The sequence below is a fragment of the Zea mays genome, chromosome 5 (assembly GCF_902167145.1).
Source record: "Zea mays cultivar B73 chromosome 5, Zm-B73-REFERENCE-NAM-5.0, whole genome shotgun sequence".
In the NCBI taxonomy this organism is placed as follows: Eukaryota; Viridiplantae; Streptophyta; class Magnoliopsida; order Poales; family Poaceae; genus Zea; species Zea mays.
This window is the reverse complement of record NC_050100.1, coordinates 5,493,640-5,509,224: the sequence shown is the minus strand read 5'-3', so window position 1 is coordinate 5,509,224 and position 15,585 is coordinate 5,493,640. Positions and strand designations below refer to the sequence as shown.

General features: G+C 46.3%; 3 protein-coding genes and 6 non-coding genes across 10 annotated transcripts; 1 reads left to right on the top strand and 8 right to left on the bottom strand.

Moving 5' to 3' along the window:
- Nucleotides 1–187: 187 nt before the first annotated feature.
- LOC100285298 (ribose-5-phosphate isomerase) lies at nucleotides 188–2,286 on the bottom strand. 2 transcript variants are annotated; one of them, XM_035968093.1, is made up of 9 exons: nucleotides 2,000–2,286; nucleotides 1,771–1,898; nucleotides 1,586–1,655; nucleotides 1,389–1,496; nucleotides 1,200–1,298; nucleotides 1,057–1,113; nucleotides 838–955; nucleotides 631–697; nucleotides 188–551 (listed from the first exon to the last, which is right to left on the bottom strand). In XM_035968093.1, exons 1-9 carry the CDS (start codon nucleotides 2,246–2,248, stop codon nucleotides 482–484), a joined length of 966 nt encoding a protein of 321 aa, XP_035823986.1. In that variant the 5' UTR covers nucleotides 2,249–2,286; the 3' UTR covers nucleotides 188–481. The 2 variants fall into 2 exon arrangements, with proteins under 2 accessions (XP_035823986.1, NP_001151663.2); NM_001158191.2 differs by having other exon boundaries at nucleotides 213–551; nucleotides 1,200–1,326; nucleotides 1,389–1,468; nucleotides 2,000–2,195.
- A 291-nt stretch (nucleotides 2,287–2,577) lies between these two features.
- On the bottom strand, nucleotides 2,578–4,177 carry LOC100192642 (uncharacterized). The gene is made up of 2 exons (NM_001364366.1): nucleotides 4,075–4,177; nucleotides 2,578–2,872 (listed from the first exon to the last, which is right to left on the bottom strand). Exons 1-2 carry the CDS (start codon nucleotides 4,084–4,086, stop codon nucleotides 2,807–2,809), a joined length of 78 nt encoding a protein of 25 aa, NP_001351295.1. The 5' UTR covers nucleotides 4,087–4,177; the 3' UTR covers nucleotides 2,578–2,806.
- On the bottom strand, nucleotides 3,001–3,077 carry LOC111589371 (small nucleolar RNA SNORD18). Its single transcript, XR_004849799.1, has one exon. It is a non-coding gene; the product is annotated as a small nucleolar RNA SNORD18 (small nucleolar RNA).
- Nucleotides 3,305–3,372, bottom strand: LOC111589376 (small nucleolar RNA Z105). The gene has a single exon (XR_004849804.1). It is a non-coding gene; the product is annotated as a small nucleolar RNA Z105 (small nucleolar RNA).
- Nucleotides 3,459–3,546, bottom strand: LOC111589479 (small nucleolar RNA SNOR75). Its single transcript, XR_004849897.1, has one exon. It is a non-coding gene; the product is annotated as a small nucleolar RNA SNOR75 (small nucleolar RNA).
- On the bottom strand, nucleotides 3,681–3,748 carry LOC111589375 (small nucleolar RNA Z105). Its single transcript, XR_004849803.1, has one exon. It is a non-coding gene; the product is annotated as a small nucleolar RNA Z105 (small nucleolar RNA).
- LOC111589477 (small nucleolar RNA SNOR75) lies at nucleotides 3,835–3,922 on the bottom strand. Its single transcript, XR_004849896.1, has one exon. It is a non-coding gene; the product is annotated as a small nucleolar RNA SNOR75 (small nucleolar RNA).
- Nucleotides 4,178–13,205: 9,028 nt separating the features above from the next.
- LOC100280652 (verprolin) lies at nucleotides 13,206–13,797 on the top strand. The gene has a single exon (NM_001153570.2). The coding sequence runs from the start codon at nucleotides 13,295–13,297 to the stop codon at nucleotides 13,550–13,552; it is 258 nt and encodes an 85-aa protein (NP_001147042.2). The 5' UTR covers nucleotides 13,206–13,294; the 3' UTR covers nucleotides 13,553–13,797.
- A 1,197-nt stretch (nucleotides 13,798–14,994) lies between these two features.
- TRNAA-AGC (transfer RNA alanine (anticodon AGC)) lies at nucleotides 14,995–15,067 on the bottom strand. Its single transcript has one exon. It is a non-coding gene; the product is annotated as a tRNA-Ala (tRNA).
- Nucleotides 15,068–15,585: the final 518 nt, after the last annotated feature.

The following is a 15,585-nucleotide window of genomic DNA, read 5'->3' as shown; positions in this document are numbered from 1 at the left end:
ATGCAACGGCTAACGGTTCATTGGCTCTCGAGGCAACCTCGATCTTTCATCCGACGGCCCATATCTAATCCATATATTCCAGCGCCTATGCGCGGTTACTTTTATCTTTCCAAACACTAATAAACGTTATGAAGGCATGTGCTAATTTAATCACCCGCCAAACACAAGCAACCAAACATATAGGAGATGAGATGCCGCGGGCAACCAATCATATGAAAAGAGACGAACTCCTGAAACACTAGAAGAGTAGTTGAAGCTGTAGCTCTGCCTCACATTCATCGAATCTGGTTAACTGAGTACCAGTTCAAAAAAGTTTATGCGAAACACAGACTTCAACTGATGCCGGCTGAATTGTCCAGTGGTGAACAAGAGCTCTGGTTGTACATGATTAACTCATGGCATTTTTTTTCCAGCTAGCTGGTAGTAGACTCCTGTTCCGAAAAGCGCAACAATCTGCAGAGCAGCCAAAAAGGTTTCACCGCTACTGTATCACCGAAGATTTCTCGTCCAGGACCTGCACTTCCCCCTTGGATGCAATGACAGCGTATGGTCTGCAGGGGCAGCAGATTGCAGTGTGAAGACAACCGAAAATTTTCTAGAGGTTGTGTGTGTGTGCGGTTAGAGATTTACTGGTTGCTGCAAATAATCCCGTGATCCACAACGCCATCAACTTTGTCCAACTTCTCTGCAACCTGACCTGTAAAAGAAAAAGACAAGACAGCGATCAAGGTGACTGGAGTCGAAGATGTCGTCATGGTTGCTACGCTGGATTGAAGATCCCCAGTTGTTGAGGAAGGGATGGAAGATCTTCCAACCATCCATCCACATACGGCGTACCAAGATCTTGGATTGGTGTTGTGAAGATAACATCGAGCACGTGATGGCCCTCCTTGGTAACCAGTGGGTGGTCACCCCCAAGTGGACCAGCAGTTCCAAACGACGGCCTCCTCCAAACCTTCATTCATCATATCACCATTAAGAAAATCGTGATGTGATCAGCACAGCCCAGCAGCTTCTCAAGTTGTGACTGAAATTCCAACAGGCACACACACGCACCTCTGCGTCTCCTAGAAACAAATCGTCGATCTCTTCAGCAGTGTCTATCCAGTTCCCCTGAAAATGGCCTGCTCCTCTGAATATTTATTTGCATGGAAAGGAAACGATACGTATACGCGCTGAAGCAACGCATGGCTGCTTACACTTTTAATCAGGACCGGAATAGAACCCTCGACGCCCGTCGTCACGTACTTGTCGTTTCCAGTGATGAAGGCAAGCTTGTGAGCTGATTTAGCCATCGCCTGTACAGACAGACGCCATGGTTGCTGGCTAAGAGAGAGCGTTTACTCATGTGCTCGTTCGTGCCGTGTCTTCAATCAATGTCTGCTTACCTTCTCCGCCATGAAAGAGGGCTCTCCGCTCTCGGTCTTCCGCCGCCCGATGACTGCGGCCAGCGTGCCCTCCTCGATCGCTTCAGCATCAGTGAAAGCAAAATCAATCTATATATAGGTCAGCGAGCTCGGTTTCAGAGGCCGTTCATTCAAGTAAGAAGGTGTCAGCAGCACCGCCGCGCATGCATATTGCTAACCTGGGTGCCTTCCTGGTAGCTGTTAGCCCGTATCCCTGCCTTGTCTGCCTCGCTCGCACTGAGCACGGACCTGGCTGGTCAATCCCAGGAAGCTAGCTGGTTAGAACAGATGCCAGTCACTGATTGCCTGCCAGGTGAGCAATGACACGGAGAAGACAAGAGAAGAGATAGCAAGCAGGACTCACGAGGTCACTGCGGTGATGCCCGCGAGAGAGCCCCGCCGGAGGCGCGTGCCGAGGTACTGGATGGCCAGGGCGGACGCAGGGCCGGAGCCGAGCCCCACCACCATGCCGCTCGTCACGAACTTGTCCACCTGGAGGGAGGCGGTAAGTGACCAAAAACTCGTTAGGAATCACAAACACACAGAGAGAGAGGGAGACGGGCTACATACGAACGAGGTCAGGTGTCACTTACAGTTAGCTTAGCGGCGTCGAAGAGGTCGACCACGTCGGCGTCGGCCGCCGAGGCCGAGCAAGCAACCCTCCGGCTTGCCACGGAGGACGGTGGGCAGTGCTTCCGGCGCGGCCACCTCGGGCACGGACGGGCCTGCAACTGCAACGAGGGAGCTACACTTGGCCTGGGCATGGCCTCCATGGATGATGAAGGAATTGATGAGTTCAGTTGAAATGCTTCCCTGCAGGGGGCTGCTAGGACCAAAGACATGGGTAGGGGAGGGGCCCCAGCGGATAAGGCAGTGGTGCAGCTGCATTGCTGCAACGCCACGCCACGCCAGCCCGCACGTGATCCACCTCATCCACTCACTTCACCACATGTGGACACGCCACATCTTCTCCAAGTAATGCAGCCAACCAAAACTACGAGTGTAAATTTCTCAAATTCAATCACCTAAAGAACAGAACTGAATTTGAATTTCAAAATGGCAGGGCGCATAGAGAACCTGACAGGAGAGCATAGATGAGCAGGAAACAAAGCCAAGAGAACAGTAGGAACCAAAAGATGGGGAGAGCAGAACTGACCAACGCTGAAGAAAGGACATCTAACATATTCGAGTGACAGGAATATCAATAAACTTAGAGCATCATATAATTATCCTCAAATTACAATATAAACCCAGTCTCAGAACATACTAGAATTAATCAAAAAGGACGGTTTACATCGCCTACGTCTACAGCAAAGCACGTCTACAAAGGGAGACAATCATCCCAACGCGTCACAGCCATGGTGCAGGAGAAGCTCGCCATCCTCGGTCACAAGATGCGCCTACTTAGATCTCTGCCTCATTTTCCGGCGCTTCCTCTTGAGCCTCCGCATCCTCTTCTTCTTCCACTGCAATCAAATGAAACAAGAATCAGTTCACCCACTTTCATAGCAAATGCTTAGATTCTACAGACAGTATCATGTGAAACTACAGTAGCAGACATTAAACGGACAACAGTCAGATTACGCAACTGTCAGGGATCAGAATTATGGAGTGTTTTACACATCAATGATTGATCAGAAACACGGACCAATGATTCTTCCATCACATCCCAGCATCAAATACGGAAGAGCGCAACAAGTAATAATCATCAAGCGAACCAAGTCTACGCCTCTCGACCAAAGAAACAAAAAACATGCAAGTACTATTCAGCTAGAAATTGCAAAGTAAATCAGGGCATGATCTGAATATGGCTTGTACAGCTTAATGAGGATGTCACCAGCAAATAAAATATGTGGATGTATACTTAGAAACAGGTGTAACATGTAGTGAACTGGCATTCAGAATGAGTAGGAGGTATTTCTCATCAATTAGATCAGACTAATCTAGGTTTTCCTCATTATGCCAGTACTGCAGAAACGACCACCGACAAATAAACTAAAACTAGTATCAAAACAACAGGAGAAGCAGGAAAAAACCAGCAGTTTGTTTGTGTTCTCTCAGACAAATGCCTCGATTGTCCCCATGGTTTAATGGAATGGATTAAATCGGACTCGTCATCTGTGTTTGGTCGTCATAGAGAACAGCTTAGTGTCACCAAGACTTTCGGAAACGAATGACTGAATCTGGCTTGTACAGCTTAATGATGATGTCACAAGCAAATAAAACACGTGGATCTATACTTAGAATCAGATGTAACATGCAGTGAACTGACATTCAGAATGAGTAGGAGGTATTTCTCATCAATTAGATCAGACTAATCTAGGTTTTCCTCATTATGCCAGTACTGCAGAAATGACCGCCGACAAATAAACTAAAACTTGTATCAAAACAGCGGGGGAAGCAGAAAAAAACAAGCAGTTTGTTAGTGTTCTCTCAGACAAATGCCTCGATTGTCCCCATGGTTTAATGGAATGGATTAAATCGGACTCGTCATCTGTGTGTGGTCATCACAGAGAACAGCTTAGTGTCACCAAGACTATCGCGGGCACGAATGCCACAGCCCACGGCGAAAACCTAGAAAATGCCTAGCTCCGCAAAGCTACCTAGGACACGGTTTCATCGCATCACCATGGAAAGAAGAACGCAGCGGAGGCGAGGGAAGACGAACCTTGGCCCGCATCGCGTCGGCGCAGGTGGAGCGCGCGCTCGAGCTACCTGCCCCCCTGATTGCGGCGGCTGAGTACTAGTGAGTTGGAGACGGACCTGATTCTGCGGCCACCCCTCTCGCCTCTGGTTCATATATAGATCCAGGGGTCCTAGTTGAAATCGGAAACCCTAGCCGTGATGCTCTCGTGGACGGCTGAGATCTGCCAGTGCGGGGAGTTGGAGCGGATGATTAGGGCTTCGTTCGTGGGCTCCGTATCCGAACAGGCCGGACTGCGAGGTTCTCGTAATTACGTGTCCGGACAAATGGGCCTCATCAGAATCGGGGCCTAATATGATGCAATAGGTCCAATATTTAAATTCAACTTTGCGAAAAGTGTAGTCTATAATCCAAAGTAGTTTTTTATGACCATACAAGTAAACTGCTGGACACGTTATAAGAGCATCCAATATTTCCCTCATAAAAAAACAACTCCAATAATACTATGTTTTATACATTTTATTCGAAATATAGATTATATTATGAAATGGCCTAGATATACTACAACCTAGATTAGTAGCATATACTTGCTTTCTATATCATCCTCAGTTTTTTCTTTCCTATTAATGTAATTTGTTTTCTTAAATACACGGTTTTATAACTTAATCGTTGGAGCTTAATTTGTTTTTAATGTCTTAGACACTTTACTAGGTAGGTGCCCGTGCGTTGCGACGGCACATAAGTTGTTGAGGGTGATCTATGGCTGCTCGTCTAAGTCGATGGCAGGCTATCGTTGTTGTTAGGCACCATCATCCAAATAAGGATATAAGTATCCAGATAGGAAGGAGCGTGAAGTTCTACACAAAACCGAACAGGTGCTTGGTGGCTTCTATCTTGTGAAACACGATAGAGATCCTCTTGCATGGACGATAAAGATAACATTAATTAATTTAAAAACTATATGATTGATTAAGCTAAAGTAAACGCTCAACATCCACAAACAAGTATTGTAGTGCGGTGCACTTTAATACGCAAACACTCCCACTGCTTACCTCCGCCTGCAGCTCATAACACCTCATGCAAATTCATCCCCTATCAAAGAACATGCTGAATTAAAAAAAGGCTTGTATGATTCATCATCATTGACTGATCAATTTTCATAACTATAGTGAAATTGTAGGCTCATGCCTAGGCCCGCGAATGGCAGTAACCCCAACCCACACCGAACCCACACCCATAGGCATAAATCTTGACACACATCCCATACCCACCCAAAAACATACTAAGTAAATCAAACCCTACCCATCCAATTAGTTTGTTAACTCCAAACCAACCCATAAATGGGTGGAAACCCATGGCTTTTCCATGGGTTCAGTTAAATTCACCATCACACAACCCAATTATTATGTTACATTGTTGCCAGCATTAAGCTTATCAACCATTACAAAAATAGTAGTAGCTGGAGTCACCACTGGGAGCTACAACACTTGCAGGACAGTTAGAAGGGTTCTTGTATGTGGAGGAGTTGTAGGTCTGACCATTTCCTTGAACAACATAGTACGCAACACTGCAGTGACCGGGCTTGCTTGGTTGAGGTAGACAGGAGCCCTGACTGTGTAGCTTCACTGATTAGATGGGCAACTTCATGCTGCTGCTGCTGCGATGAAGAATATGGAGGCTGCCAAGCCATACTTCTTGTAAACAAAGGTGTGGAGGAAACAAGTTGTATTCTTGAACATGTTTGAAGCAAGTCGGACCAAATAAGCTGCAAAATTTAGGGGAAAATGAATAATAATGTTTGAAGCAACAGAACCTTGCTGGCAGCACAAACACACCTTAGTTTGGAGAAAAAATAGATGCTTATCATTAAAATTAACATGATGGGGTCTGAACAATACAACTCATGTTTATCCCATAATTATTATTCTGCTTAAAATCCTCACTGAAATAAGAATTATAAGGGTAACATCCTCACTGCACTAATTTCATTGTTATCAACACCATAAATACAAGAAGCATGAATGTAAACCCCTTGAATTTCATTAGTTTAAAATAAAATTCTAGTCCTAATATGAGGATAACAAGAAATAAATTGTGAATGTGACACTCTTGTTTGGAGTGAACAATGATTAAAGGGGAATTACACAAGAATCACCACCTATGAGGTACGTTGGACTATTCCTAATGCTTCAAAATGTTATACGACCTATACAACAGGTAAGTTTGCAGCCATATTTTGAGCCAACAAAACATAAATGGACCCTATCTTAGTTGTCCTAATACTCGTATCCTTTTGTGAAACAACGATTGCATTGTTAAAGCAAGTAAATCACCCATAATATACCTGCAAAAAATAAGACCTTCACTCAATGTTGGTAACGGACTGATAAATTCTATCCAGGATCATAAGAGTAATAATCCACGACACCTTTAATAGTTGTCTCACATCAATTAGGCATTTCAGTCCATGACAACTTGAATCCCATAAATTAAACATGAGCTGATGAGCTGATGGGGTGCAAATGATACTAAAATACATGGGACGAGTACCAAAGAGATGGACGCGGTGGCCATAAAAAGAAATTTTTTCTCTGATTGAATTCACAATCATTAAGTTCTTTGTTCATTCTTGTTCCTGCTAGTTTGCTCATCTCTATCGTCTCCCAGCTCTCACCTGCTTATTCACCATGCACCACCGTCGCTCCCTTCCCCGCTCTCCACCCCATGCTGCGTCCCCAGACCCAAACACTGCTATTACCCATCGCCCTAGTCTCCGGAGTCCACAACCTCATTCCTGTCAGTCCTCCACCGATCTCGAGACTGGCATTTTTGTCCCCAGCCACCCATACATGATGTAGAATGCAGAGTGTGTTTGACTGTATCTCATGTATGTGTGACTGTTAGCTGAATTATGCTTGTTTTAGTAAGCATCTATGTGTGTGTGATTGTTTAAGCCTTCTTTTTGTGGCTGTATGTGTGAAAGAAGTGACATCATGTATGGGTGTGATACATATTCATTTGTGAGCAATTTAGTTAACCGTTAATTGTTTGTTGAATCCAGTTAGTACAAGGTGGCATTTTAAACTGCCAGCAAGTTAATTGTTACAGTTACCTGTTAACTATGAACTATTAACTGAATTTGTGACTGTGTAGGTGTGAAAGAAGTGACAACATGTATGTGTGTGATAGATATTCATTCAATTAGCCCTGGGTTTCGAAATTTGGTAACCAGATAGGAGTGCTCAACATGGGCTAATTATGGGATGATAAGAGAGGGATTGTAAAGAAGATTCAATTTCTTTTAGTTCATCTATTCATAGAAGATTCAATTTCTTTTAGCCATTACCAAAGTCGACTCAGCATACATGTCGTGAGCAGAGTAAGTCAAAACTTTCCATTGACACCATCGAACTCTACAAATCCAGGCATTTTCATGGACTCAGACTCAAAAAGAGAGGACCAAACATCCGATTGTCTTGCCCTCGACGAACCTTGAACGGTTGGGGAAGTTTTAAAGAAGATGATAGGATAAAAAAGCAATTGCATTGACAAAGCATACTTTGTCCGAGTTGTTCTGTATCGTAGAGCACTGAAGTTTTCAGAACCATATACTAATACATTAATGAGTGAATCATTATTCTTGTTGTAAAATAAATTGTGGATAACTTCATCTGGACTTCCATTCAGAAAGCATATTCTCTGATTTGTTTGTGGAAATATGTAAAGATAATCTCAGGACAACCAGAGCAAGCAGAAAGGGATTGTAAGAAGGCAAGAATACCATACCTCTACTAAAAGTAGCCCATACTCCTGACTGTGATAGAGCAAAGACTATACCACGTGCTGCAACTATCTCAATTATTTTTTACCTTTTCCTCAAGTAAGGGGGTAGCAAAATGTTCTCCTTTGGATCATGAGTGTCAAATTCTTCCTACAAGTGACATCAAAGATCCTTTATCAAAAACTTAAGTGCAGTAAACCGATATTACCAAAAAAATAAAACTTAAGATAAACTCATTGTTGCACAAACAGTTACAAAAGGACAGATGATGTGAAGGTTGTCAACTCTAATATGGTGATTTCCTGCCACAAAATGATTGTGTTTGTATCAACAGGGGTGGTCCAAAAGATCATCGAAGAAGTTCTAAAAGAAGAAAAACAGAGATGGGAAGGTGGACATTAGAAACTAAGCCAATAACTGCTCACGCGGCGACAGATACAACACGAGTGAACAACACTGAGAAGCCTGAAATCCAATATTGTTGCTAATTTTTTGTTTCTATCAGCAGTATAGTGACATGTACAACAATGAGAAAACACACATTATGTATTGAACCAATGCAAAATAACTAAAGGTGCAGAATGCACACCAGACATAATCAGGGTACCTTGAACCATTGAAATCCAATTTCTAAAGTACGAAACATAAACGGACAATTATACTTCACAGTTGATCAGGGCAATTTATGATGATCTTGAAGGCATGCTAAGATAATATGCTCAAATTAAGCAGGTCTACCCTCCAAACTTCATGTTGCAGTTCATAAGGTTAGAGTATGATCCTTTGTGTGATGCTAAGGAGGAATTGTTTTTCTAAGGATTTGCATGTTGCTTGTGGAAAATTCAGAGTTGGAAGAACACTCTTGACTAAAGATACTAAGATGTTTTCTCATGTTGTTTCTTGGACAAAAGGAAGGAAGAGGAATATATATATATATGAGATATATCCTAAGAAAGGTGAAATTTGGGCACTTAATAATTTACAGAAGAATTTGATCAAGGAAAATTTTGTGTCAGTTTGTACCATTAGTTTGGAAGTGAAACCACCACTATAGTTCCTTGATGATGGTACACCTTCCATAACTCCAGGAACTGGATTATATGTATCGCTATTGAAACCAACAGAAAAGAAAACCAATTAAAAATTTCAGATGATGCAACATGCAAGCTGAAGCTAAAAAATTACTATCCATACAATGGTTGTTACCCTTCTAATTCCTTAGGAAGAAAATCCCAATGTCGCAATAGCTTAGACCACAATAAGATGAGCAAAGGAGAGAATACCTACTCCACCAGCGAGCGCTTGAACAGTTGAAAATGTCTGTGACAGTGGTTGCTTTGATCCCAAGGTTCTGGCCAAGAGCAAAGGCCTCGGAGACCCTAAGCATGCTGATTGCCATTGCCATGTTGTTACATATCTTTGTAGCCTTAAGTACCCAATATCAAGAGTGAGTCAAAATCACAATCACACTGAGAATTTTTGTGAAGAATGAAGGTTAAAAAAACTTGCCGAACCATTTCCAGCACCACCACAGTAGATTGTTTTCCCCCATTACTTGAAGTAAGGACTTGGCTGCTAAATACGCTTCCTCAAGACCACCCACCTGTACATCATTGCTTGAAACAAAAATAAAGATCAATTTCTTCTACCTTAATGCAATAGTTTCCAAATCTGGCTGAACAGCTACAAGTTATGATGAGAAGCAAAAAATAATACCATGAAAGTTAGCTTGCCAGCTTCTGCAGCAGCAGGAACACCTCCAGACACCGGAGCATCCAGAATCTTAGGGCTTTCAGCGTAACCTAACATAGAGAAAATGAACTTGTATGCAACTCAAATTTTGATGTTAGTTTTCTAGTATTAATTGATGCCAGTAATAGAAACAATCAATTTTGTCAGCGTTCATTTAAAGTCGGTTAAATTTTTTGAGTGGCAACTGCCAATAGTAGATTATGGGCATGTTTGTTTAGGGTTATAATCTAGCAAGATTATATACTCCAGTGTAAATAATCTAGCTAGCAAACAAACAACCAGATTATATAATCTAGAGCCCAAATTATGATAATCTCAAAATCTCCTCAAGAGGAGCTTATTTGAGATTATTTTTGGTAAGACCCATTATCCATGGTTATGTTATCAAAATTACGCAAGCTGACATTCTTCTTTCCTTCTCCAAATCGCATGTAGTCGATTCCTTCTCCCCTACTCCGCACAACGCTTCTTCTCCCCACGTCTCACTATCACATCTTCTTCCTCCCCAACTCTAGCCACCACCGGGTGTTCTTCATGGAGTGCCCCACCCTCCTCATCGATGTTTGTGCCTTTGGATTCGATCTCCTCAATGCCTACATACAGACTCGCACCTTCGCTGGCCGCCAGGAGTCCCTCTCCTGGGTTGACCCTCTTCACGTGGGGAGACGAACATTGTGGCGTCGGCAAGCGCGACATCTACAATGGCTCTGCGGAATGCTTCGACAACGGTGGAGCGGGTCGCAGCCTTGGGAATGGCGGCGTCGCCTCTGGGCGTGCTTTCACGCCGCAGCCCGAACGCAGCTCCGGTGTCCTCGCCGCGAGCAAGCGTAGCTCCAGCGACCAAACACAACTCCCTTTTGATGATCCATTGATGTCGCAGCAGGGACTATTTACCATAGGAGCTAGCTCCATTGATGCTGCTCACTATATGGTTTATGTGTGCGCCACATAATCGATGAAATGCTTATAAAGAATGCCATTGTATACCAGTCTGATGTTTACAAACGAAATTTTTAGCTTTCCAATGGTGTATGAAATGGCATAATTTTAATTTCCTATTTTGCAAATAGTTGTATGAATCGATGGAATGCCAAACCGTAAAAAAGAAGACAACTAAACAAACAAGAGCATTGTTGTCATTGTGTCTCATAGAACATTAATCTGCATATGTATAATCTGAACTACCAGACAGCATTATAATCTGAAATCGGCAACAAAATGCATTGGCTGAGAAGCACGCAACATAAAAAGATCCATACATAGAAGTGACTTACTTATCAAGCAGTTGTCAACGATTTCCAATTTGCGCATCCACATCATCAATCACCTTTTCTAATTCTTGGAGCATAGCAGCAACCTCCTCGAACTCGACGCGGTATTTGGCACCCACAACGAGCGCGTCTGCCAGTAGGGGAGCGGCGCGACGGCCCCGGACACGACCATCCACTGCACGCCGTAGCCGAGGAGGCCCTCGAGGGAGCCAACGGCGAGGAGGAGCCAGGTGGGGACGCGGTCGGACGCCAGCCCCGCGAGGAGGCCGAACGCCTTGTCGACGTCCTTGGCGACAGAGAGGCCCATGAGCGTCTTCAGCGCGTGCGAGTAGTTGGAGAAGGTGTAGTTGTTGCCAGAGATGCACTGCACCCACACCGCCGTCACCAGCCCCAGCCACTGCCCCCAGCGCGTCCCTGCCATTAGGGCCTTTCCAAACACCTGAAGAAAATGCCCAGCCCAGTCGCTTGCTTGCTTCAAGTTCAAGGCGGCGCGCGTTTGGTCGCTTGGTGCTTGGTCGTGTGTCCCGAGGAGGAGGAGGAGGTACGGAAGGGGCGGTGGAGGCATGGGGAGGTTCGCGGCGGAGTGGATCTACAGGCAGGAGGGGTTGCGGTGGCCCACGAGGCGAGATTAGGAGTTCTTGGGCGATGGAGGCGGAGGTTGTTGAGAGCGGGCGTAGCGGGTGGTGGTGGCGAGAGATTCGCGCGCATGCGGCTGCTGGCGGCGATGCGCACAGGGAGGGAGGCCGGTTGGCGGATCAGATGGCGGGGGATTCGCCGCGGGCGGGAGGGGAATCGCGGTGGGGGGTTCGCGTGCGGGAGGCGAATCACGGCGGGGGGTTCGCGTGGGGGAGGCGAATCGCGGGCGGGAGAGGCAAGGCGGCGGAGGCGGCTCCACCGCCAGAGGCTGCCGAGGCAGCGCCGATGAGGGAGATGAGCGCGGCTTGGCCTTGAACGCCGCGCTGCGGAGGAGCTTGTAGAGGCGCGGGAGGAGCCTCCGGAGGTACGCGGCGAGGTCGTCAGTGGGCTCCGAGGCCTCGACGGCGACGGCAGCGGCGAGCGCGGCGGCCAGCTGCGCGCACTGGTCCGGCTCGTGGAGCACGGTGTCGGCGAGCGGCGCCAGCGCCGCGGCGCCCGCCGTGGCGCAGACGAGCGTGGCGCGCACGGTGGAGTCCGGGTCCCGGACGCGGCACAGCGCAGCGGCCAGGAGCCTGGATCTCTTGGTCATCGTGCTGGGGCGGAAGGCATGGATCTCAGCCATCGAGCGAGGATGCAGATCTCTTTGAGCAATTTGGAGTAGATCTTCCACACGATCTCAGGCGAGAGGGGGGCTGCACACGGCCATCTCGGGACAGGGCTCAGGCAGGCGAAATCGATGGCATGCATGGTGCGAGCAGCAGGATGCTGACGAGCGTGGGGGCAGGTGGGGCATTGCGCAGAGGGGGGAGGCGGGGGCGGGGACAAACACAGGCGGGGGCGGGGGCACAAGGTATGTGTGGACGCTGACCTTAGGGTCTTAATGGAGTAGTAAGAAATGATGTATTGTTTTAGTTTTTGAGCACTATTTCTAGACAACTTGTTCCCTTTACATGACGCACCACGTCTAGGATTGAACTTTACTGACAGGATCCACCTAAATAGTGGACTTTTGTCCAGAGCTGTCACTAAACACGAAACTAAGAGATCTTGTAAAATGGGTCCATTAGATTTAGCACTCACACCGAACGCCACATCAGACGAAGACGAAAAAAATCAGAGAGCTTGTTAGATGGGTTCATCAGCTTTAACACTCATTGCACATTATAATGCAAGCATCGGGAGCCACACCAGACATGGAAATTTAACCTCGTAGCTATTTTATATTTAACCTCTTCCGCTCAAAACAGTGGTCACTGTTATATTTTGATTAGATGCATTAGATCACTTAATTATATAGTTGCACCAACACGTCTGATTGCATAGGATAGAAGGCTGGTTACTCGACCAAAAACATGCAAATGCAACCCACCACATTGTGATCGACGTGGCCCAACGAAATCTTCACGGAGGCTATCCGGCCGCACAGGACAAGCAAGGACATCAAAATATAACAATGCATCCGATATATATATCTCCAATGCCTGCGAGTTGACCGACGTCGCACTGTGAGCAGTGGCTGCAAAGCTCACCGTACATCTTCTCTCGTTCACCGGTCCATATATCGACCACATAGCGAACGACAAAACCAGCCCATGACGTGCCAGCGTCGGCGGGTGGCCAGCAACCAACGCCGGCGTCGAGTGGTGCGCGCGCGCGGCGCGTCACACACACGGCCTGCTCTGCTGCTATAAACCGCCATACACGGCGCCCCCTCCTTTTCTTGCATTGCCGTTGTTGTTTGTTATCACAGCAGCCAGTAGCAGCTCAATTAGCACCACCGACCCCGGCGGCAATCCTGGCCGGCATGGCTTCCACGTCGAACTTCCTGGCCGTGGCGCTGGTCATGGCCGCCGTGCTCCTCGGCGGCGCCGGCACGTGCCACGCGGCCCGCCGCCTCGACGAACTGCCGCCGCTGCCTCAAGTCCCAGCAGGTATTCCGAGTCTGCCGGCGCCCCAAGTGCCCGAGCTGCCAGTGCCGCCGGTGCCCGAGCTGCCGATGCCTCAAGTGCCGCCGGTGCCTCAACTGCCGGGCGTGCCGCTGCCGCCCGCCACGGTGCCGTAGCCCGTATGTGCCCCTTGCGTTGATGCTGTACCGTTCCCCGTGCCGTCCTCTCTTGTACCACCACCGCCGTCGCGTCTTCACCGACCACCGACGAGCCTAGAGACGTGCAAATGCTGCCTGGTACACAGGTGCTGCCGCCGACGCCCTGTCGTGTACCTGTGTTTATGTACGAGTTTTTTGTTGTTGTACCATTGTATTTTCTCCTGCGATGAAATTAATTAAATATGCTCATTACTACAGCTTACACAAATTATCTAGTACATGTTGTAATAACGTACAGTCAGGTTCAGTAGACTAAACCCAGTTTGGTTCTTGGTTAACTGCACCACAAATTGGCTAAGATTAGCCGTCCAACTTAAAATATTAACTTCAGTCACAAAAATTAGATAATGTAACAAGTTAGTCAACGAACCAAATTGGCCCTTAACAACAAACCTAAGCATACTGCTCGTCTAGAGTTTAGTCGCCAGGATAATATCTTTATTTTACATACAAGAAACTCGTGAAAGAACGTGGATAAAAAAACCATCGAACTTAACCATATAAGCCGATAAACTTAAGCTAAGTTCGTCAGTTTACTAGCGAACATAACCGACAGTGTATTTCGATAAACTTAATAGTTTGTGGGAATTGACTAATTTAAATTTGAGTTCGTGAAGGGTCGACAAACTTAATAGGTTAAGTTTGTGGGATGTTATGGGGACGACGATTAGGGCAAGTGAGTGAGTGGCTCAATGTTGAGGCCTTAGGTTGATGCCAGTGACAGCGATATCGAACACCGTGTGGTGCTCCCAGCAGTTGGTACCAAGCAGGGCGAGTGTCCCCTGGTGTTGGGCGATCGACCTGGTCGACCGGTTGCCGATCAATCGACGTCGTTGGAGGTGGCCTCCAATCAACGTGTTGGGACGGAAGTCGTTATCGACATGGTGTAATCGCTAACCGCGGTCAGTAGCTGATGTGTCACACATTTTGATTCTAGCTGGTCATATTAAGAAATTGACAATATTCACTTGTAGTAAGCATGAACAAGCAGGGAAAATTAGATGCTGATGTGTCACATTTTGATTCTGGCTGGTCATAGTAAGAAATTGACAATATTCACATGCAGTAAGCATGAACAAAGCCGGGAAAATTAGATGGAAAAACAGTAACAGAGAATTAGCAAATCTGGAGCACTATTCACTTGTACGTAGGAACAAGCAGGAAAAACCAGATAGGAAAATAGTAACAAAAAAAATAAAAATAACTCGCACACAAGCAGGAAAAACCAGATAGGAAAACAGTAACAAAAAAATAAAAACAACTCGCATAATACAGGAAGAAGCAGGAAAAATAGATTGGAATACGTAGCAAAAAGAAATAGAAAAATGGAGATGCAATACAGGAAGAAGCAGGGGGAAAATAGATTGGAATACATACAGTAGCAAAAAGAAATAAAAAAATGGAGATGCGGGGTATCGATCCCCGTACCTCTCGCATGCTAAGCGAGCGTTCTACCATCTGAACTACATCCCCGTGATGTTAGAATGATCGCTTTGTGTTTACATATAGTATGCACGGCCAACAGCAACGGTGTCACAAATCCACAGCCATCTGTCTCAGGCTGATAGATACGGTCTGGTCCTCGGGCAGGCAGCAGGCCTCGTAGCTCTGCTTACAATTGGTCAATCGCTATCTCCAATCCTTTCGGGGCAGCTTCTGCTGCTGTCATGCAATGTACTGACGAAAATGTGCTCTGATCAATGGTCATACAACATCCATACGTACGCATAGCTCCTGCAGCACTGCAAATGGTGGCAGTGTCTGCATGAGCACAATGGCATTAAAGCGAAGCCGTGGATTGGACGAGGGAGGCTACGGAGCTTGGGATTATTTCAATCTGCCTGCCGCGACCTCGATCGAGTTGGGCAACTCGAGTCGAGAGTGCTCTGTGTTCGGACCAACACCTAGGGATGAAAACGGTCGGGAACGGTCGGAAAAATACCTCTACCGTTTCCATTTTCATATTTAACTTGCGGGACGAAAACGAAAAC